The 22,654-nt window shown below is 39.7% G+C and overlaps 1 protein-coding gene across 1 annotated transcript in view; it reads right to left on the reverse strand.

Moving 5' to 3' along the window:
• Positions 1 to 22,654, reverse strand: part of mapk1 (mitogen-activated protein kinase 1) — a 29,678-nt gene that overhangs the window by 6,058 nt on the left and 966 nt on the right. The window contains exon 2 of the mRNA XM_030416637.1: positions 2,170 to 2,352. Within this exon, the coding sequence (XP_030272497.1) occupies positions 2,170 to 2,352 (183 nt within the window). The remainder of the gene's footprint in view (positions 1 to 2,169; positions 2,353 to 22,654) is intronic.

A 22,654-nucleotide genomic window follows, 5' to 3' on the forward strand; every position in this document is an offset into this window, starting at 1 on the left:
AGTGACTTGTCAATCACATAGTAGCCGACCCCTGAAGCATACCCTGTTTTTATTTTTCATTTATTTTATTTTTTACTGTAAAAGGGACCACAGTTTGCAAAATAAACATCATGCTGTACTAAAGAATACTGAAACCAGGGATTGAGAGTATAAACTGCTAAGGAAATGGTTATAAATCAAGTGAGAACTAGGGTATAGGTTTCATCCCTCTATAAAAGCGAGAAATCTCTGTCTGTCTGTGTGTCTGTGTGTGTGTGTGTGTGTGTGTGTTCCTCAAATATCTCTGCGGATCAGGATCAGACTGACCTGAGACTTTCAACATGGCTGCTGCGTGGTTCAGTGATGTGCAACTAAGCATTTGCTTGGACTGCAATGATAGCGTGAATAAATTATTTCATAAATGCTTTACAAATTCTGCAAGCATTGTCCACCGGAGCCACCACAGTCACGTGCGCACCAGAGCCAACCACTGCAGAGCTCAAGCCCATGACATACCTTAAAAAACAAGCAGATTTATACCTGCAGCGGCGCGAGCTGGACCGGGATTTTGCCGGCGGTTCGGTTCCGTTCTGTGCATCTAAACTGACTGTTGTGGATTAATGACATTAAACGAGTCTGTTCGGGTCTAAGGAGATCTGGAGACGCGCGGACAACAAAGTGGGATCGGAATCTGTGAATGTTCGTGTACACGACCCACCGCCACGAGTCGACGGAGCGGACGCACTGGCATGTCCAAAACCGGATTTAGGGTAAATAATGTCCAACACGCTTTTTCGCAAACATTGCCGTTACGTTTGCTTTATGTCTGGTGCAGGAAGAAACAGTAAAAATGCGCTTTTGTCACAAGCGGATTTATACCTGCAGCAGCGCGAGCTGGACCGGGATTTTGCCGGCGGTTCGGTCCCATTCTGTTCTGTTCTGTTCATCTTAACTGACTGTTGTGGATTGTAATGAGATTAAACAAGTCCAGACCGAGTCTGTTGGGGTCTGAGCAGATCCGGAGACGCGCGGTCAACAAAGTGGGATCGGAATCTGTGGATGTTAGTGTGTGGCTAGCTGCTAGCCGCTAACCGACCCACACGGCCTAACGTTACCTACCGAGTTGACGGAGCGGATGCACTGGCACGTCCAAAACTGGATTTAGGGTAAATAATGTCCAACAAGCTTTTTCGAACATTGCCGTTACGTTTGCTTTATGTCTGGTGCAAGAAGAAACAGTAAAAATGTGCATCTGTCACGAAAGTGTCCAAGCAGCAAGTTTGGTTGTTGAGGAACAAGAAGATGTGGGAGGGACATCGGCGGATGATTGACAGCAGCAGTGATGTGTTGGAGACGGCGACAGATATAGCGAGTTTTGAGAGTTGAGAGATTTGTGACATATAGCGTGTTTGGAGTGTATAGTTAGTGTGTTATGTAGTATTTGGTGTGGTGTGTTTAGTGAGTAGTGGAGTCGTGTTGTGAGGCAAACCAAGGAGGAGACGGCTGAATGTGGAACAGGCAGGAATGAGCTGAGGAGCCTGAGGCATTGCCTGCATTTAAATGTAAATAGTTACACATAACTAACCAATTTAGTAAACATAAATTTTTATTTGCATTATAACTAATGCAATTGGTTCATTAAACATATTTGTGGTTTTCACAGTAAAAAAACTAACTTTTTCTACTCTGATTTTATGTTATTTTGTGATTTTAGGTCCATAGTGTTAATATAGTATCTTAAAATGAAAAAATAACTGTACAGTCACACATGTGAGGTTGTGCTAAAAATAATCACACCAAGTAAGGCAAGGTAAATAGTTTTTAAGGTGAAATATAATGGTATAATCAAAAGTAGTCAAAAACAGCCAATTATATCCCTGACGTCCCACCTTCAAACACAGCCTCATTTGGCCATCCATGAAAAAGCTACTTAACCTCCCACTTTTCTATAGGAATACATGCTTCCTACGGGCAATGCACTAGTAAGCTTAAATACAACCAGACTTGTTTTTTGTGGTGTCAGTGGCGTCACCCCCTGCTGGCCATTAGAAAGCATATATGTTTAAGAGATGTACGTAAGCTTCACTCTTCAAAGCTGGATGCGCTGGCCACTATTTACACAGTCTATGATTGGAGCATATCTTGACATTTCAGACATCAACAAATCATGAGAATTGTGTGAAAGGATACACGTCTTTCATCTGGTCAATGGTTGGTGTGCGGATGATGTCGTTTATTCCGATGATGTTCTCATGTTTGAAGCGCAGAAGGATTTTGATCTCTCTCAGGGTACGTTGGCAGTATGTCTGGTGCTCAAAGGGGCTGATCTTCTTAATGGCCACACGTATCTTGTTGTCTCGGTCATAGGCAGAGCTGGATAATGAAAAAAAATAAAATCACATTAAAGCAAACTATTAGACACTTTTATCAAAAAGAGCAAAATACTATATACTATACTAATAATGTTTATTTGTATGTATTTATTGAAAATGAGTAAAGCCATTAAAAACATTTTTAAATACTTCTGATCTACAGGGTGATACTTTAGTTCCCATTCTGTACATTTTGGGTTGGGATGGCACTTGTATCTCTGCAATATATGCTAATAACACCGCTTTCCTTATGCTTGTTATTACACCAAGCTGTGCAAACATGCTTGCTGCTAAAAGCCTGTGTTGCAGTTGCAGCACAAACCCATAACAAAACTAAACAAAAGTTACTAAGCTTGATAAGATTTTGGAGGTTTGTTGGTATGCACAAATTGCAGTGAGCACCTGCCACATGCAGCTCCACTGCTACAGCAGTTCAGTGTGGCTGATTCGTCTCTCACTGTTACCCGTTGAAATATTTTATGATCCACTGCTATGAAATATTAGGAAAAACAAGAGTCTTTTTGAATAGTAGCTGTCAAGAGCTGACCTTGGTGTCAAATGCCATTCCATCCTGTGGTTTTCCAGTGGAAAGTTTTTAATATGAAGTAGTAACTGCAGGAAATGTTTGGTTGCATTAGCAGTATCTTTACATGGAAAATATTAATCTGATACAGCATGGAGCAGAAAACAGCGAGGCTTCTGCTGTAGCTGTTAGATAAAGTAAGGAATGTAGGAGTGAAACAAAGGTCCCAGCCACAGACGATGTTGCTTTACACAAGAGCTACTTATTAGCAGATACCTGACCCACAACAGCCATCAGTTTAGTACGATGACCAGCAGCCCAGCTGACTTCAGAGATGATCCTTGATTGGTCCAGCTGCAAAGCCTTGCAGGTCAACAACTGACCTTTTTACATTTAAGAAACATGGAATTTCTTGATATTATTTGTTTTTTAGAAACATTCTTCTAGAGCTGTCCCAAACGATTATTTTTCAAACGGTTAATCTAGCGATAATTTTTTCGATTAGTCGACTATTCTAACGATTAATTTGTAGGTGGAGCAGTGTCTGTCCTCCCGCCTGTCCTACCAACTCTTTGTCACATTTCTGCCCGAAAAACAGTCTGTCACCGGCAAAAACCTTTAACTCACTCAAGTGGTTGTGTTGATAGAAATCACCACGATGGTCAGCCCTCCCGACCAAGACTTTAGTGAACTTTCCCCCAGAAAACAGCCTCTGTCCCCTCAAGTGACAGAGTCACGCATCGACCTGTTTACTGATGGTGATTATGTAATAATGTAATTTAGCACGAAAAACGTAACTCTTTCACCTTCCAGGATGTTCAGGGGGCCTGGTTCTTAATCACTACACATTATAAATGGTCCGCGGGTTTAAATCGACAGGGGAAACACCTGGGAAACACCCCGACGTCATCATCATGACGTGTACCGTCACGTCTCTTTAGGAGCGGCAGCACAGCTTTCTGTGTGAATTACATGGCGGTTCGTCTTTATTCCAGCGGTGCTTCGCTCTGTGTGAATGACCAATAACAGAGAATTGACGAACCGCCACTGCGGCATTAATGCAGCGTCTCTGTGTGAGAGAGGCTATTCTCAGCCTCCGCAGAACTACCACTTCCTGTTTGGGACGACGTGTCGACGCAAATTATTCAAGTCGACAAATTTATGTCGTCGATTACGTCGACGCGTCGTCCCAGCCCTACATTCTTCGGACTTTTAAGTAGCGCATTTAGAATATGTGTGTTCGTATTGAGGATTTTGAAGGCAATTTGAGACAAACGGCCTCTTGCCTGTTCATGGTCAGCTCTCGACACTGCCAGCCAATACTTTGCAAGGCTAGGGTCAAGATGCATGCACAAAAGAAAAGCCAAAGGAGAAATACAGAGTTACCACACATTTTCACAACAATTATGTGGTAAGATGTCTACCATCTTTTGAGAGTATTGGATTTTTGTTTACTCCACATGCTTTTAATTGTTTCTCCTTGGTAACAATATGCTTAAAAAGCAGGTTTTTAGCAGCTGTCACGTTTAGGTGCATGTTTGATGTTAGTACAGGACAATGACAAGATGGTATTGAATTAAAATTTGATGATTAAGTTATTGTACAACAAAATTCTGTCTTTCAAATTAATGCAAAATGCAATAAAAACTGAGTCACTCAGTGCGTTTACATGACACTCAAGAAAACCGAATTACTGCGTTAGTCTGACTATGATCGGATTTTTAAGATGCATGTATACACCTTTGTCTGACTAAAATCGGACCGGATCGGATTTCTCATAGTCGAATTACACCACGTAGATTATTCGATTGAAAGTCGCATTACTCCTGCATGTATAAGTTTCCAGCGGATCGGATCGGATCTTGCGTTCTGCGCAGGCGCGAGATTTTTCCCCGGGGCCGTGAGCCGAAAGTAGACGGACGGCGGCGGCAGCGGCTTTCCTCCGAAATCACCGCAAGAAAGAGTGCCAGAGTGCACCTAGTTTGTGTAATTATCATGTACACCATATACGAAGTGTACAAAGATGTAGCTTCGTCTCGCTCTTCGTACGCCATCTTTCTTGAATGCCGAGGCAGCTGGTGACGTAAAGCGGTCAGCCGGAGGTGCGCCGTTAACACTAGTTAAAATGGGTACAGCACCACCTAGCGTACCGGGGTATGACATGCTTTCGGCAAGTAATTCGATTTTCTCACTGGCATGTATACTCGGATAATTGCAGTTGTCCGATTGAGCAGCATAGTCGAACTATGGCTAATCTGACTAAGCTGTGCATGTAAACGCACTGACTGTCTCACATTTGTAAAAAGGTCAGACTGATTGTCTGTGTGTGCCTACACCCAGTCGACTAATTGTTCTATTCCATTCTGAAATCTTGGCCTGGCCTGTGATACACCTCCTCCACACTATTCCAGGTACAGACATGTCCTCTGTTGAATTACTGACTCTTTTCACTAGCTTAATGTTCAGACTTCTTAATGCTCAGTCATCCTGAGGTATTTTAACCTGCATTTTACCCACCAACTTCATCTCCAAAAATCTGTCATCTGAATACTTTTAATCCCAGTAAAGGGAATTTAAAAAAGTCCCAATGTTGGTGTTGCCTTCAAGTGATGTTACTCAAACATATGCATATGTTTTTACTTCTTTTATATGACATTGCAAGGAAAGCACATTTAAGTTTTAATGTAATAGAAAGTCAGTCTACCTATTTTGAATGCTGTCACAAACAATACAATTTATGGTCAGGCTGGGTGCACAAACTGGCCAGACATCTTCAGTGCACAGGAACTGACACATCAAAACCAAGTCCAGCTCAACACCTACTGCCAAGAAATGCAAATTAATGCCGTCAGCTTCCAAGATTTTTTCGATTTCTAAGTCATCTGGTCTTAAATTGCTGCAACTTGCTGCCATTTGGTGCCAACACAAACCTGATATTGCCCAATGAAGCGGTACTTCACATAAAAAACAAATGCAATATTATGGTTTACATAAGTCCTCAAGCTTCATCATTTACATCTAGCCAACAGTGAGGATATTTCTGCACATTACAAACAACAGAATTGACTGAAAAACACCCACATAGTATGACAAAATAAGAAAATTAGTTGCTATAGTGATGGGGGTGTAGGGACTAAAATGTAAACACAAGTGTGCCTGCCTTCTGCAAGGGAAATATGAGTGACCTTCCTTTCCACTTGTGTGAGAGGAATGTGTGTGTGTGTGTGTGTGTGTGTGTGTGTGTGTGTGTGTGTGTGTGGGGGAGGGAACAGTTTGCCATGTAACTGTTCTACAGCAGAAGAGACCCTTATGTAGAGAGAAGCTACAAGACTTACTCATCAAAGCCAATGTCTGATCCAGGGCAGAGCCATTTTGGCACAAATATATCTTCAGATTGTTTTTAGAACAGTCAATGGTACAACCCCCACCAATTTTTTCTAATGCAGAATGTAAACTCTCAAGCAGACAGTCTTCACAATGCTTTGTCGTCTCCAGCTGTATGAACATGAATGCAATTTGGCAAATTATTTCTCTATTCTTTTAAAGAATAAGAGTGTCATTTAGTTTGCATATACAGGATTGTGCACCAGTTGTATTTCAAATTATCCTTTTAAATTTCATCACTAGTTCTGAAAGAATTAGACATTCATTAAACAACACATTTTATAAATTTACTAACTATACAACCATTCATCAAGCAAAAATGCCAAATGTTCACTGGCTCCAGCTCCTAGAATGTGAAATTGCCTCCTTTTTCCATTTTATATCTCTGGAAATATTTTCAGGGTAAGACTGTTTGTCTGACAAAACAGGGCATGAGACGATGTCTTGGTTTGAGGTTTCTTGCACAAAATTAACATTTTTGCTGCTTTCCTACAATCTGTGAGAAGACCAAAGGATCATTTGAGAGAATAATTGGCAGATTCACTGATAATACAAAACAATTGTTACTTGCAGCCCTAGTTTATTTATTAAGTGATGGTTTGCTGCTTTTCCACCTTTTATAATCACAGGTGAATCAGCTATGCCTGGCAGTGAGACCACACACCTGGCTCAATGCTCACAGCCACCTGATGGTGTTACCCGTCTAAACAGCTGACTGAAATTCCTCACGGTACAAACATTGGCAAAGCACTCCTCATGTTTTGCACAGTAACTCAATCCAATGGGAGGCAGCATGCAAACTGTTGCAATTTTTAAGCCAAATGCCCGAATTCACTGGTTCAAGTTTCACAAAAGATACATATTTTCTGATTTTCTCCAGACAATGCCTGGAGAATCAGGTCTGGACATTTTCACGAGTTGACCTCTATATATGTCGCACACAACATTAGATTGTCCATGTCAGATGCCTTCTCGCCTACAGGCAATACCATTTGGTTTAGGCAAGGGGTGGAGCTTGGTTAGCGACTGTAACAGAAGGAGAAATGACTCATCTGCAAATTGTGGCTGTTTATACATTGATATGCTACATGCATTTAGAGGAAGGGGTGCACCGATCCAATGTTAGGATTAGATATCGGCCCTGATATTGACAAAACAGCTGGAACGGGGATTGGAAAAATTAACAGATCCACAGGCCGATCCATTTTTTTTTTTAACCCTCCGTCACAGCACAATCTGCGTTGCTGGAAGAGTAGAGTTAACTGTTCACGCTTGCCACACCAACTGATTTGACGGCTGTTTGCAATGTCTGCAAAGTAAATATTTCAAGGGGTGGTGGTAGTACTGCAAAATACAGTACTACCAATTTAATCAAGCACATCCAAAAACACTATGCTAAGGAGCACACCGAATTCCTGCAGCTCAATGAAACTGAAGGAGCAGGAGACGGTACAGCCTAGAAACTAACTTTGGCAGATGCACTTCAACGACGTGAAAAGTTTCCAACGGAAAGCTTGAAACCATTGGCAATAACACAAAGTTTTAGAATTCATTGCTTTAGATGCTCAACCAATGTCAGCTGTTGAAGATGAGGGAATCCATCGCCTACTGAAATACTTAGAGCCAAGGAGCTCTCTTCCATCAAGCAAAGTATTTTTTTTCCGAGACTGATATACAGTTTATAATTAATTCTACATTGGTATCGGATCGGTATCGGGTATCACAAATACAGATACACAAATCCCAGGCTTCAGATATCGGGACTGAAAAAGTTGGATCGGTGCATCCCTATTTAGAGGTATCAGATATATTTAAAAAAAGAGCGGTAAACAATATACAGCCAAGCAGAAAAGAGTAGGGCTGCAACCAAAGAAATTCTTGGTCGACCGAAGCCGTGTAATTTCGACTAAAAATCTACAAATCTGGGGGGGGGGGGGGGGGTTTGTTGAATCTATTTGCTTAGTAGTCTATTTGCTTTAGATTAAATCGTTTTTGACCCAATTATTTTGCACTGAAATTAATTAATCAAAATGAATAAATTAATAAACAAACTCGAGTCTGTCGGTTTTGCATCACGTGCATCTGCGCAATATCATAGCCCATGATTTCCGAAAATGTACTATGTCAACTAGTGATATCAGCACAAGAACTGTTGAGGAATATTTAGACAATTGTTTTTGTCATGTTACATTAATTGACCCGGGGTGGATGTAGCTCAGTGGGTAGAGCTGGTAGATCAGTGATTGGAATGTCGCTGGTTCGAATCCCCGGCTCCCCTGGGGTGGGACTGAGCTACATGCCGAAGTATCCTTGAGCAAGATAATGAACCCCAGAATTGCTCCTGATGTGCAGTTGGCACCCTGTGGGGCAGCTACTGCCATCAGTAAGGGTCCTGCAATGAGCTGGCGACTCATTCAGGGTGTACCCTGGCCTTCGCCCATGAGTAGAACTGGATTTGGCCCCAGTAAGCCCCGCAACCCCCTCAGGGGGATAAAAAGCGGCAACATCCCGCAACCCTCACGGAAAAAGCGGAAAAGAAAACGAAATATTAATTGACGGACACTATAATTTCGCTGTGTGCGTGTCCTCGGATGCTGCCGTTGCAGACTTAAACATTGAAATGTGCCAATTCTGATATGTTCATGTACTTAAAATGGACGGAGCAACCTAACGCAGACAAGTCAGCTTACCATATTTAGGTGATATGCCATGTTTGTAGTCGAGCTGTGATATACAAACTGTTGTTTGCATTCGACTTTTTTTTCCATTTTCTATTTTTATAAAATGCTGCCACACTGCTGATGTCTTTGACATGCTAGAATAGCAATGACTTTGAATGAAACACTTAAAAATAAATAAATATTTAACAAACCACCGGACCTAGGCCTTCTAGTACGTTCTTCAATCTGTTTGTCTGTAGTGGGTTGGGCTAATCCAAAATAGTGAAAACAAGGGGGTAGGGATATCACGATTACTCGATTTCACAATTAATTGCGGTATTAAGCGCTACGATTAATTGATCGTAACGTTTCCTGAATACCGTCAGAAAATATTATGCCGGAACCAAAGTTAAGGGCAACTCAAACGGAACAAAAACAAAGTTACGCAACACCGAAGTGTTGCCGCCGGTTGCCGCGCCCACGTGTGTTGCTTTGTTTTGGTCCCTGCAAGTTGCAGAAGAGAAGCGTACCTGTACCCGTACCCGACCAAACGTGTTAAATCAGCCGTGTGGGAATATTTTGGATACAGGAAGAACGACCAGGGTGTCGTTTAAGAGGACGGCTTGCCAGCATGTAAATCATTGCAGTCACAGGAGGAAACACATCTAATATGTTTCACCACCTGCGGGACAACCACCCGACTTTGTATGCCAAAATAAAGGTAAATACACAGTAACATTAAAATATGTCAATGTTTTCCTAACGTTGCATTGAAGAAGTAGGAAATTAAATGTAAACGTGTCATTTGCAATTAATTGTGTACGAGTGCGACACGGGTTCGCCTTTCAGTGCAGCGTGAGGTCGATCGCTTTTTTTTTTTTTTTCGTCGGACAGTCTCACTGTCAGTGTGCAGTGACGTGTAGAAGAAAACGCCATGTAGTCAAGGTCCTCAGTCAGTGAACATTTAGCTTACCTCCTTTTGCTTTCTCCCATCTGTGCATAAACGTTGGGCTTGTGCTTCCAGCTCGATCCAGTACTTGTACACTTGTGCTTACAGTCCGTTTCATGTTTTACTAATTTGTTTATGTCATTGTAATTTAAACATAAAATAAATTAACATAAATAATAGATAAGTTTCATATGTGGCCACGTAAAATTAGACAAATGATTAAAACAATTAAAAATAAACGTAAACATCTGGTATAGATGACAATTGATGACTAATAATTTAAACAATTCTCCTGGGGGATTAATGATTGGTCCTATATAAATAGATACTTAAATATACAAATACAAATATTGGTTACTTGACTTTGTTGCTATATATTTTTGTGATGTTGGCATCAAAAGATAGCAATAAAGAAAACTTTAAGACCTTCAAGGAGTGTTCATGTGATTTTACATATGAATAGAGTTGTGAAATCAATCAACGCATAATAAACGTGATTATCGTAATATCGTGATAAATTCTCTGACAAAAATCGTACTAAGGAAAACTGTAATCGTGACATCCCTACAAGGGGGGTGTTCTGAAGACACACTGTTAGCTGCGAAACAGGGGTGCTCTGAAAACACCCCTATGAGCACTTGGTACTTTCCTCCTGATGAAGTCAAATATGCCATATGCAGGACACACAGCATTGGGATGGAGAGGACCCGCTGCGTGTTTACGTACTGCCACAGCAGCATGTAATTAACACGCCAAAAATCAACCAATCAGAACTTTGGTCGAGCCTGAACGTATCGACCAGTCGACTAGGAGATTACAGCCCTAGAAAAGAGTATGATGCAGCTATAAGCGTGCAACATCACCGTCATCAACAACAAGCCCATTCGCTCAATGGAATCCTCCAGACAATTACCTGCTCTACAAATGTGCTCAATCCGACATCAAAGACTTTGGACTAGGGCAGTCTGTTTAATACTAAGTTAAACTGAAAAGCTCCTCCAGGTAATCTCAGAGAATTTCAGGGTGACAGTGCATGTGTGAACATGGTTTTGGGTCTGCATATTTATCTAGCTGTGATGGACATTTTTTTACAATAATGAAGAAAGATACAATCTTGCAGGTAGGACTGGGCAGTATAATAACTTTTTAAGATCTATCAATACATTTTCGAACAAGATATAGCCTAGTTTCAGACAATACCATGTATCAATTGCAACATAGGCCTCGGTAGCATTTGTGCAGTACCGGGTCACGCTGCTTGTGTGAATGACAGATACGCTCGTTTGTGTTTGAGGTGAAGCATGGTGTATTGGTCTACTGTGTCACAGTGAAATGAGAATAAGGGATACAAGCATTATTAGGAAAATGTGGCCCAGTGATGATACATTTCACATTTCATTTATGAATTACACTGTATGTAATGTGGATAAAGTCTCTCTCTGTCCATGCTATGCAACTAATGATAAATAACTGAAAATATTTCAAACTGCCTGCATTTCATTCAGTACTATATTAATAAGAAAGGCCATGGTAATTAACTCCCCCCCCCACCACACAGGCTTTGATTGGTCTCAAACTTCAGGTGACTTGCTTGATACATTCTACTCATGCTACTGTTTATGATTTTAATTTAATGGCTGTGCCTTACTTAATAAAGATGCACTTGTGACAATAACAGCTGCAGGCTCTTGGATGCAAGAGGGGAGAGAATCTGCTCCGAGATGCCTTTCCTGTTTCCTCTGCTTCTGTATTGTTTTGTGAGCATGCTCAGTGCTCAGGAAGAAGCTCAGAGGGAGGGGGGGTTCAGTTTCCAAGGAGATGGGAATACAAGGCTTTACACTGCAGCCGATGTGTTATGCAATAGGGCTGTTACCATGACAATGTAAAAGGGGTTGGGTTGAAGGAAGAAGGGGAAAAAATCCCTATGCTACAGGCCGATGCGCACCGACAAAGTGCAGATATGAATGTCCAGACTTAACATAGACAGACATTGCAGAGTCCAACGCTTTGCTGAGGCTTTAAAGGAAGCATGAGCTGAAGTGTCAGGTTGGAGAGACTGACTTCAAACAGTTTCAAGCTGGCGTGCAGTGAGACCGTTTGTTGCATGAAGCAATTCACTGTAGGATTAGAGGGTCTTTGGATTATACCATTTACAGTACAATCACAGGAGGTCATCAATCACATCCATGATAATTCAATGTGTTACAATAACATTCAGTTTTATCACTTTTGATATATTGATGATATATCCAGTGTTATACAAATTAAAAGATCTAAAGCAATACAAATATAAGTCAAAATCTCATATGATATAAAAAAAAATACATTTAATGAAGGGTTTATTAATCACTTGCTGTCATTATATTTTTGTTACAGCAAAACATATTGGTTGATAGGGCAGAAATTAATCGGCAACAGTTCTGATAATCACAATTAACTGTTTTGGTCATTATGTAAGCAAAGGTTTCTAAATGATTGTCTGGTTTCAACTTCTCCAATGTGGGGCTTTTCTGTGTTTTGTTGTAACTGTATAGTGAATATCGTTGGCTTTTGGACTGTTGGAGCCCAAGTTTGTTTATTTGATGTCTTGTTTTGTCTGAGGGGCTGTAGTGGGCACTTTTGCGATACAATTAACATACCAAATGCATTTGCTAATCAAGAAAATAAACTGAACAATAATTCAAGGACGCTGCTACCAAAATTTGTATCCCCCCATATTCTCATTGTTTCTTATCTATATAGACCAATCAATAATCTACTTACTACTGATGTATTGTCAGTCACTTATTCTACATTTGATGATGCATCTGTATTATTCATTTTGATTCTGCACAGAAATCAATTGAACTTTTCACTATGTGTCATTTGCGGTCACTGAGAGGTTCACTCCCTAACTAATGCTTGCCTACAAAAGTTCTCAAAATATGGGTTTCTGTGTATAGAAAAAAGATTTTTAACCATCAGGTCTTTAGCCAAGTAAACTCACAATTTGACACAAGCAGAAAAAAAACAAAAATAAATTCTGTTTGAACATTTGTTCACATATAGATTTATCCATGAGAAATGTTACAGATTTGCCTGCATTTTGGGCTGCTGGTTACCATAATATAACTTCCTATTTGTCTGTGTACTGAACCCAATCATAATTTTTTGGCAAGGTGACTGTGAGGTGTTTGTGATTCCAAGAGCCCCTCTACGAAGTTCCCAAACTAGCTTTGCTCCATCACCCCGGTGTTAAAAACAAAGGACATAAATAAAATACTGGCGCACAAACAAGTCTTTGATGATTTATGATGCCACGTTGCCTTTGTGAGGGAAACAGACGTGAATAGCCATTGATAAGGCACCTTGACTAACTTTACTGGGTCTGTTTCGTGTTTTGTTTTCAGCCTTTATAAAAGGAAAACACACAATGACAAAAATTACGCTAAAAACCTACCTTAGTAACACTGCCCAGTTTTTGTTTTTTTTTCTCATCAAAACCAGCATGGTTCATGCACGGCCCAGGACAGGGAGGCTCTGCAGTAGGTGATTAAAACTGCCAGTCACTGGTACCCATCAGCAGAGCATCAGTGACATCAGTTAGATGAGGTGTCTGCACAGAGCCCAAGCATTACAAAAGACAACACCCACTCCAGCCACAGTCCATCCACCGTCCTGTTATTTGTTGCCTTACCATCAGACTATGGAGTAGCTTCTTTACTGAGGCTGAGAGATGTTTCAACTCATCCTCCACAATCTGTGTACAAAGTCTGAATTGCGTTATGTAATAGAATTCTATATATTCTGGCTAGCTTGGCTTTAAGCCCATCCTTCTTTCTCTCAAACTATTTTTCAGTGTGTTTAGTCACAGTAGCTTTCCATGACATAACCTACTCATGCTTGAGGTACCAAACTAGCTCTGTGAAGTCCCTCGCCCTCTACCACACTGACTGGCAGCATATCAGTCTCAAATAGACCGCATGCATCACACTTTCTACCCACAGCGAACAGCGACGTCATCTCTGGCTACCAGCATCCTTAGACATCGCAGCCAGGGTCACACAATTTATGTTCTAGTTTGATGCCTTTCTGTAGCAAATGTTCCCACATCAAGCTTTGTTAAGCATGCTTAATTCTACTTATTTATTTTTTTACCTCAGACTGGCAGCTGGTGAAGCCACTAGCAGCAAACCTACTGACCGACATGTATAACTGGTCAAAAATATCCTTGGTGGTTAACAGACAAACGTTTAACGGCTAATTATGACACAAAGATTCATCAAGGTTCAGGCAGCTTACTGCGTGGCTAATCCATTTCCTTTCATATGATTTCTTACTAATTATAGTATCTGTACTTATGACAACAATGGTAAATGTCAGTGTTTGTGCAAGCATGGAAATATACAATATACTTTTGGAAGAAGTGAGATATTGGCTATAATTAAGCCACTTACAGCTATGAAGTAGAGTCATTACAGAACATTTGTTAACATTCATAGAAGAAAAAAAGGTTTACATGTTGCAGTTGAATGTGAACGATGAAAAATGAACTTAATTTCCCCTCTCCTGGTTCCTTTACTGTCTCTGTTATGAGCATATATGTGATGTATCAAATGTATTGACCGCATTAGCACTTAATATGAATTATTGTTCAGTTAGTATAATTGAAGCTGGAGCCTTTTCACTTTTCTAATTTTTTCAAATAGCAACTGGATTACCCAACTGGCTTAACAGAGATGGCATTGAAAACAATCCTGCTAAATACGGATGACTTTTCTAGCTGACTAAAATACATTTTGGCAAAAAAATGTGTTCTTTTTCTGTCTTTAAGGATTACTACATTTTTAGGTTTGAATCCTTCATCACAGCAACTAGCATGACATCAGATTAAATGTATATACCTCATTCACCTTAAAAGCTAAATTTAAACTTGGTTACACACCCAGTTGAACGACATAATGAATGCAGAGAACCTTTCTGGCATATAAAAGAAAATGATGTGTAAATAACAGCTGTGTCCACTGTGAGAGAGGTCTGACAGACAAAACAATTTTATGATGAGTCTAAATGGCCTCTTTGTGGAATCTAAAAAGGTAAGACGACTCTAAAATGATCCACTGGTCAATAACGTGTTCCTTAGCGTTTAGTGTGAGCATTTATGTTAAACACAGGTTTGCGGATTGAGGCCCATCTGTGGTGAAAGCAGTGTAACCCACACGGGGTAAAAACATCGTCAATACTGTACAGTCTTGTCTAATGTGAAGTACAGCATCCCTCCTACAAAAAGCACTTATCCCCCCCTCTCTTTTTTTATTTATTTCTATGCCTATAAGCACTCAGCCACTGCAATACAGAACTGCTGTATAACCTCCAGCTCTCAGGTGCTGACCAAACACATTGACCTTGGTATCTGTTTGAGCTCGTTATCAGCAAGGTCGTAGATTCCATCGTCAGTCGAGTCTCTACATTCTGACTCACTTGGTTTTATTTTGCATACATCAAAATTCTGCCAATTACACGAAGTATCCTCTTGTATCCCTGAATGACAATAACCAATTAGCACAAAAGCTTTGCTTTTAGGAAATTGTAAAATGGCCTCTCTCACAATTTTCTAACATTTCAAAGACCAGGCAATTAATATCAAAAATACACTGAGAATAAATAGATTAGTAACTTGTTTTAGCCCTACTTAGCTGTAGTTTAATCAAGCAAAAATAGCGAAGGATCTCTAATACCAGCTTCTTAAATATGAAGATTTGCTGGTTTTCTGTAATATTATATTTCAAATTTTTGGTCTGGAGCGGACAAAATAAACATTTAAAAAGCGCTCACCTTGGGCAGTGGCATTCATACACTTAACAATTCAATTAAAAAAAGCTGTTCATCCTGACAGAATTTCTCTAGATGCCACAAGGTAAATCAGCCACATCTGTCTGCTGACTCTTGTCTGTCTGCTAACTGTTGTTTATCAAACCACGATGGTGATTAGTAACTTAAGCTTATAAGTTCTAACATTAGACAAAATGGGCAGTAGGCCCATCCTGCTTCAACAACAAAGTTTTCAAAAAACGGCGTAAAAATATATCATTTATATGCAAATAAGTGGCTCATCTTGACGGTGCTTTAACAATGCACAACAGTTGAGACTGCAGAAAAAATTCACAAAAACGTGAGAGACGTGAGAGAATAAGTATGTAGGATGGCCCTCCTTGAGTCTGTCAGTGATGCAGATTTAACCTTTTTTGTTTTGTGTCCAAAAGGAGCACGACTTCACTTTAAAGATGACTCAAAAAGCGTAGTACTCATAACAGCACTCGTGTGTGCTGATTCCGATGGAAGCTTGACTGTTGCAAGAATGCTTTGATATAAAAATGAGTCCAACAGATATAATCAAAGCCGTCTGACCACTTCTGCAAATGTTACTTTGCATGTCATCACTGTCACTGTTTTTTCCCCTCACAGACCACAACACATTCATATTGTGTAATGTGGGTTAAGCAAAGGGGTTTGTGCTCTTTTCAGTCAGTCCATTTCCTGAGAAATGTGTGGATGCAACACATTAAAGCCATCATGCAAAAAACAGCTCAGTAATCAAATGCATCCGTCAGGTTTTGATGATGAACATCGATATCAGTTTCAATGCAACACGCAGCAGTGTGCATGACTGTTTTACTTGTTTGTTGAACCAGAAGTCATTGTGCTCGTCTTGGCAGGCGTAATCACCCAAATGACACAAATTACATCTCCTTCTGAATTGCACAACAGGATTTGAGAGTGTCAAGGCTCTCATTCTCTCCCTGCCTTTCCCATTGGCTGTGGAGTGGTGGTACTGATGTCAGAGGCAGAGTGGTTGCCATGGAGATGGGCGCCACGGTGGCATTTCAAGAGGACGGCTCATGGCAGAATGAAGCAAAGCATCAGCGACGTCTGAGAATCAGGCAGGTCAAGGAGTCGAGATCAAGATAAGGAGTCACCAGAGGAGGAAAGGAATTACAAAGAAATGTAATTTCAGGTGTGGTGTTAATGACAACATGTGACATGACACATGTTAAATGGCACTTTGTTGCCAAGGAGTAGCCTACACTGTATTTCACGACAACTGTGTTAAAACTATAAAGTTAAATCCAAATTTAAATGTTAATTACGAAATGCATTTTCAACTTCTCAAATGTAAGTATTTGTTGGGTTTCTCTGTTTTATCACTGCAAACATAACATTGTTCAATTTTGGTCTGCAATTAGATGGTCAAAACAAGTTATCTTAGGACATCACATTGAGCTCTGTTAAAAAAATAAATAAAAAATGAACTGATAGCTTTCGATGTCTTTCAATTGGCATTACAACACAAACCCATGGGCTCCTCAGTTTGCACAATCAGTCTGAGCAGGCTGCCAGCTGAGCGTTTAGTGCCATAGCAGTTGCTGGTGACAAAATAACACACATCGGAAAGGTTACTAATTAGCTCCATGCAGTGCAGTATACAGATTATAAATTTGGAAAAAAGAAAGCATTGGAAATGAATTGGTACTGGATATCCTCAGTCAAGATATCAGAATCAGGTTTAGGGTTTAAGCCTTTTCACCAGAAACGTTTCCAATTAGAAGCAATGCGTTGCCATCCAATTGTTCTGTTTCTTCCGCTTTGTCATTAACGTGGCCAAAAGATGGAACCTGTCTGATAACCACCAACCATTTTAGGAATAAAACTTTATATGAATATAGGCCACTTCAGCAGCATTCCTCCATGATCTAACTATTCAGGTGGGTGGGCTGAAAAGAATAAGAGTATGCCACAGCTTCTGAATAATCACAGAGGGTGATATTGTATCTCACGATTGTGTAAGCAGACAGTGTGCACGCACTGAGGCTCGTGTTAAGAGGCTCAGAGCACCGTCAATCTGCGCAGCCCTCAGCTACTGGAAAGCCCTGACATGCAACAACCTTACAGTCAACAAGAGGCTATTGAAAACAAAAATAGGCATACTCTGAAAATGACACAGACGTGCCTCACTTTCGACTGCCCTCTTATCATGCAGTAAAACGCAACCAGATTATGTTCTTAAAGCTCTGTAAAACATATCAACCACCACACGTATCCTTGTACAAACAACTTCATACTCTTCATTGTACATGTTTTATGTCTACTGGCTGTAACTAACTTCACTGACAAGATAGACAGATTTTAAATTCACTGTCCTTCCTAATCCTATTTAGATTTACACAATCATTACAACATAAACCACCTGTGACCATTTCAAAAAGGGTAACCATGGCCAAGAGTGCTAACAAAGATTTTAATAAAGATTCACCTTTATCAAAAATACTCAAAATCTACTCTCCAGCACACTTGTCAATGCAACCAAAAAGCAGAGCTGGATTTTGACTCTGTTAACATAAACTCTAAAGAGGGATTTTGGATCAATTTTTGGTGACAAAACAAATTGTTGTAGAACACTCCACAGACACAGTTGTGATACCTTGTTAATAAGTGATTGCTGTCAGGTCATATTTGACAAGACTGGAAGCCGACAAGAGAAAACTGTTTTGTCAATGTTGAAACTAACATTATCAATGTTTTCTAAACATTTCGAAATTAACTCACACACACTTGTGCCGCCTTTCCAGTATATCTGCCGGCCTGGCTCTACTCAGTTTTGACATTTTCCTCACAACTGGTCTACCTGCTTGAAGGTGTGTCTTAAACAAATGATGCTCTTGTCCCAATCCCTGCAGTAATGTCTGAGAATCACTGACAAAGTGGTTTCACTTATTCAGTTACAAACAAGTTTCATGAGACACTGAAAATAAGAAAGCAGGAAATGGAGACAGCAATATTACTTTAAATGCATGTGAATGTAAATCTTTAATGCAGCCTGACTTTAGTAGGCCCTATGTTTTAGTACATATTTGTTTAGGTACCCAGAAAATTCATTCAGTGTTGCTTACCTTTAATGGGTTGGGATGTGCATTGTTTGCAATATTATACATGATTTTTGGGAATGATTATTTTTGCATCACAACTGTCACTATCTCAGCAACAAGGTGAATAAAATCATGATGATGTGACATTTATTGGGGTCTGTAACAAACTACAATTTTCATTACATGCTGTTTTGTTACACAGCTTAGCTTTATCAAAAGTAGTTTATGCAATGTGGGTATCGCACTTAATCACATTTTCAGAATTGCATTATGACTAACTGTGGAGCCATAGACTGTTCAATCAAATGAAAAAATACATTCCAAACAAACAGTTTCCCAACAGGAAGACAGATCTACCAATCGGCAATACCATTTTAAGTATGCTATAACCTCTCTGTGTAGATCTATAGACGTTTATTTGCATCACTGCAAAAATGTATCACCATGCTATAAGCTTGTAATTTCTTTAAATCAATCTGACTCACTGAAGATTTTGCAAATGATTTCTGAGCTTTAAAAATGTCTTGTGCATTTTTTATTGTTTCTGATAAACCTTTATGTGTGAAGTGAGTGTTTTTGCATAAAATGTTCACAATAAAATATGACCATAAAGCCAACTTTTCTGTCTCATATTGCTTAATGAATGCAGCAAGTGCACATTGCTGCATTCATCAAGCATTGTCAAGAAATACTTCCTGATGAGATTTAAAAATAATTCAGATGCTAACCAAGGGATGTCTGAAGTACACACTGCACCACTTTCTCTGGCTGCTGCACATCAAAGCAACATGACCAACTGACTCAAATCTGCAGGTCTCGAGAAGAACGCAGCAAGAAGAGTGCAAGGAGGCTGAGGCTGACACATCGCCCACTCCAACTGCCTTTGAGCAAACCAAAAATACAGAAACAACACCAAAGTAAAGAACTGGGCTTTTACATGAACATGAGAGAAGATCACAGCAAAACGGACAGAATACTGTTTTTGCTGGTAGTATGGAGTCAGGACAGTCCCTTAAGGTCTACAAGCTGAAAAAAGTTACTGAACAAAGAAAGGGGGAATCACTCTTATGAAAAAAAGAGAAGAAAAAAAACACAACAAAGCCTCAGAAAATAAACCACAATGCTCTCTACAATTATATAGTCACCACAGTTTAAAGTTTTCGCAAATTTAGTCTCACAGGACTTGCAAAAGAAAAAAAAAGATCACATTTAATCGACACAAAGTTTTTGTAACCTGACATTTTGCTGGCTTAGAGATTTTGCCATCACTAGGAGCCAAAACCAATACAAATCCAGTCCCTGTAACTTAAGTCAATCTTGATGGACCTGTCTGTGCCTGTTGCTCTAATCTATCATCGGTGATGACAGGAAATGAGAGATATCTTAATATGACTGTTTAACTAAAAAGGTTTTTTGGGTGCTGTACTGTAGCTATTCAACAATATACTGTATCGTTGTTTCCATTGGAAGATAATCTATAGTTATAAAACTAGAATTGAAGCAATAAAGCTCAATTATTTGATGTGACCTGCAAATCACAGTTCAAACCTGCCCAAATTAAACAAATAATTGGATTCAAACTTTCCAAAGTTAAAATAATCTGGTCACAACATGCTTCAACATCAGACAATGGTTATTCTAAAGTTTGACACTGTGACTCTCTTGTTCACTTCAATTGTATACAAATTTCTAAATAGGGCTGCAACTAAAAAATTGAAAGTCAAAAAGCTTGATAATAACTAATTGTTGCAGCTCTACTAATAATCAGTGTCAACCTTGGAACAACAATAGCCGAAAGCACTGGCAAGCTGGCAGCACTGATAACAAAAGAAACTTAGGGCCCAGTTTCAGTTTAAATAAACTTCATTACAAGAAGGTTCAAGGATTAAACGTCAATGCTGCCCACATGGTTTCACAAAAAGATGATCTCTGAGAGGTTATGTGCAGAAACACCCCAGTAATGGGAACTAAGCCTGTGACAAATTTTTAAAAATCCCACGAGTTCACACACAAATCAAGAATAATTGGTGGCTAAGATGATGCAATGCCTAGCTTTAGGCCCTACTTGTTGCAAAACAGTACTTTGTATGAGCTGAGTTTCAGGTAGGACATTGCAGAAACTGATCATACCTATAATATCAAATTTTTCTAATGACAGCATGTTTAGTACAAACGTTGACCGCGTTCATTCTTCTGTTGTTCCCAAAGGCCTAACTTCACAGATGGCCAATCTGTTTGGAGCTTTGGATCAAAATAATTGCGACAAACGTCCCATGGGACCAAAATGCCCGTAAAACAAGGCAATCAGGTGAAGAATGGTCAAAGCTGACTAGTTCCCAGTCCAACGGTTCAACTACACTTTTTGTTGCCATTTGTTCAGTTATTGTTTGTTTTTTGGCAACGACAGAAACATTTTGACCAGCTCATATTGTGATTATTATTTTTTAAAGCTGTAATGATGCAATTCTTCCAGCTTCTGAATTTGAATATGTTCTAGTTTCTTAACTCCTCAATGACAGTTAATAAAATTTCATTGGGTTAAGAACAAAATAAGACATTTGAGCAAGTCGTCTTGGGCTTTGGGAAACATTGATCAACGTTATCCATCATTTTCTGACATTTTATAAACCAAACAACTAAACAATTAATCAAGAAATACTGGACAGATTAATCGACAATGAAAACAATCATTGCAGCCAAATTATCGTTTACTCCATTATGTTGCCAATTCTCTTTAAGGCAATATTTTTCAGCGTATGGCCACACTCCAAACAGAACAGGACTTCAACAAGCCAATACAAAACCAGGAATCGTACCTAATCAGGGGAACACTTATTTTGCATAAACTTGATATGGTCAAGAAAAGTCTGTCTCGGACCAGAATACTTTGCAAATTATGTTGCAAACCGGTCACCAAAAAAAGACACCGCTAACCTCTAACATCACCTATGCAAGAACCATGCAAAACAGTTCGGAGCGAGACTACGGATGAGAGCAACAAAATCCAACTGTGTGTTCAAAAGATTCAAAAGGTTGAAACATGGCCAAGCTTTTAGCTGACCATCACTTTACAGACTCAGAACACTTTCCTGAAGTAGTATTCATGCTAGAACAACCTCACAAACAACTCTTTACAACTGAACATCCTTCCAACACTGGTGCTTTGATGGTGAACTGTATTTCATCTGGTTTGCTTGCCTTGAGCTACAGTGTACCACTCAACTGATGATGGGGATCATACATGTAACAGTTTTGGCTGTGTGCTTTTGGTGGGTTTTCCATTCTGCAGACTAAAAGATGCTCAACAACCCGCTGTGGCTCTAAACTGTAGGCAGGCGATGTCTCAGATCGGTGTTCTTAGAAAAAAACACAGCTCCTCTCAACACAGCGAGGAGAAAAAAACTACGCTGCTGTTGTTTGACACAAGGACAAAATATTATGTAATACAGTACAGTGTGCACATTTAAGGTCAACTACATTACCACAGGCTACAGAAACAACAAGATTTAGTGCTTTTAGAGAAGAGGGTGGGATTTGACTTCAACTCAAATCAGATTTACTTTGCAAACTTTTAGAAGAATGAATACCACAAATTTACACAATGAAGACAACATTAAGACGTAATAAATTGCGTCTTGAGGAGTTTATCCTCTGCTGCCTCCCGGGTAGCATATCATCATGGGTACCTCACATAAATGTCTTCATACAGTGTGTAACCTGCAATCAGTTTCATGTGATGCACAAGGAAAACCCCTTGAGGTACTCCTTTAATGCATTCTCAGGCATATTATGCAAATATCGCCTACATAAACTAAACATAGTTTATGTTTCAGCTGCCATGGAAATTTTTTGGGTGATAATATATTGAAGAACAAATAAGGTGT

The sequence above is a fragment of the Sparus aurata genome, chromosome 5 (assembly GCF_900880675.1).
Source record: "Sparus aurata chromosome 5, fSpaAur1.1, whole genome shotgun sequence".
In the NCBI taxonomy this organism is placed as follows: domain Eukaryota; kingdom Metazoa; phylum Chordata; class Actinopteri; order Spariformes; family Sparidae; genus Sparus; species Sparus aurata.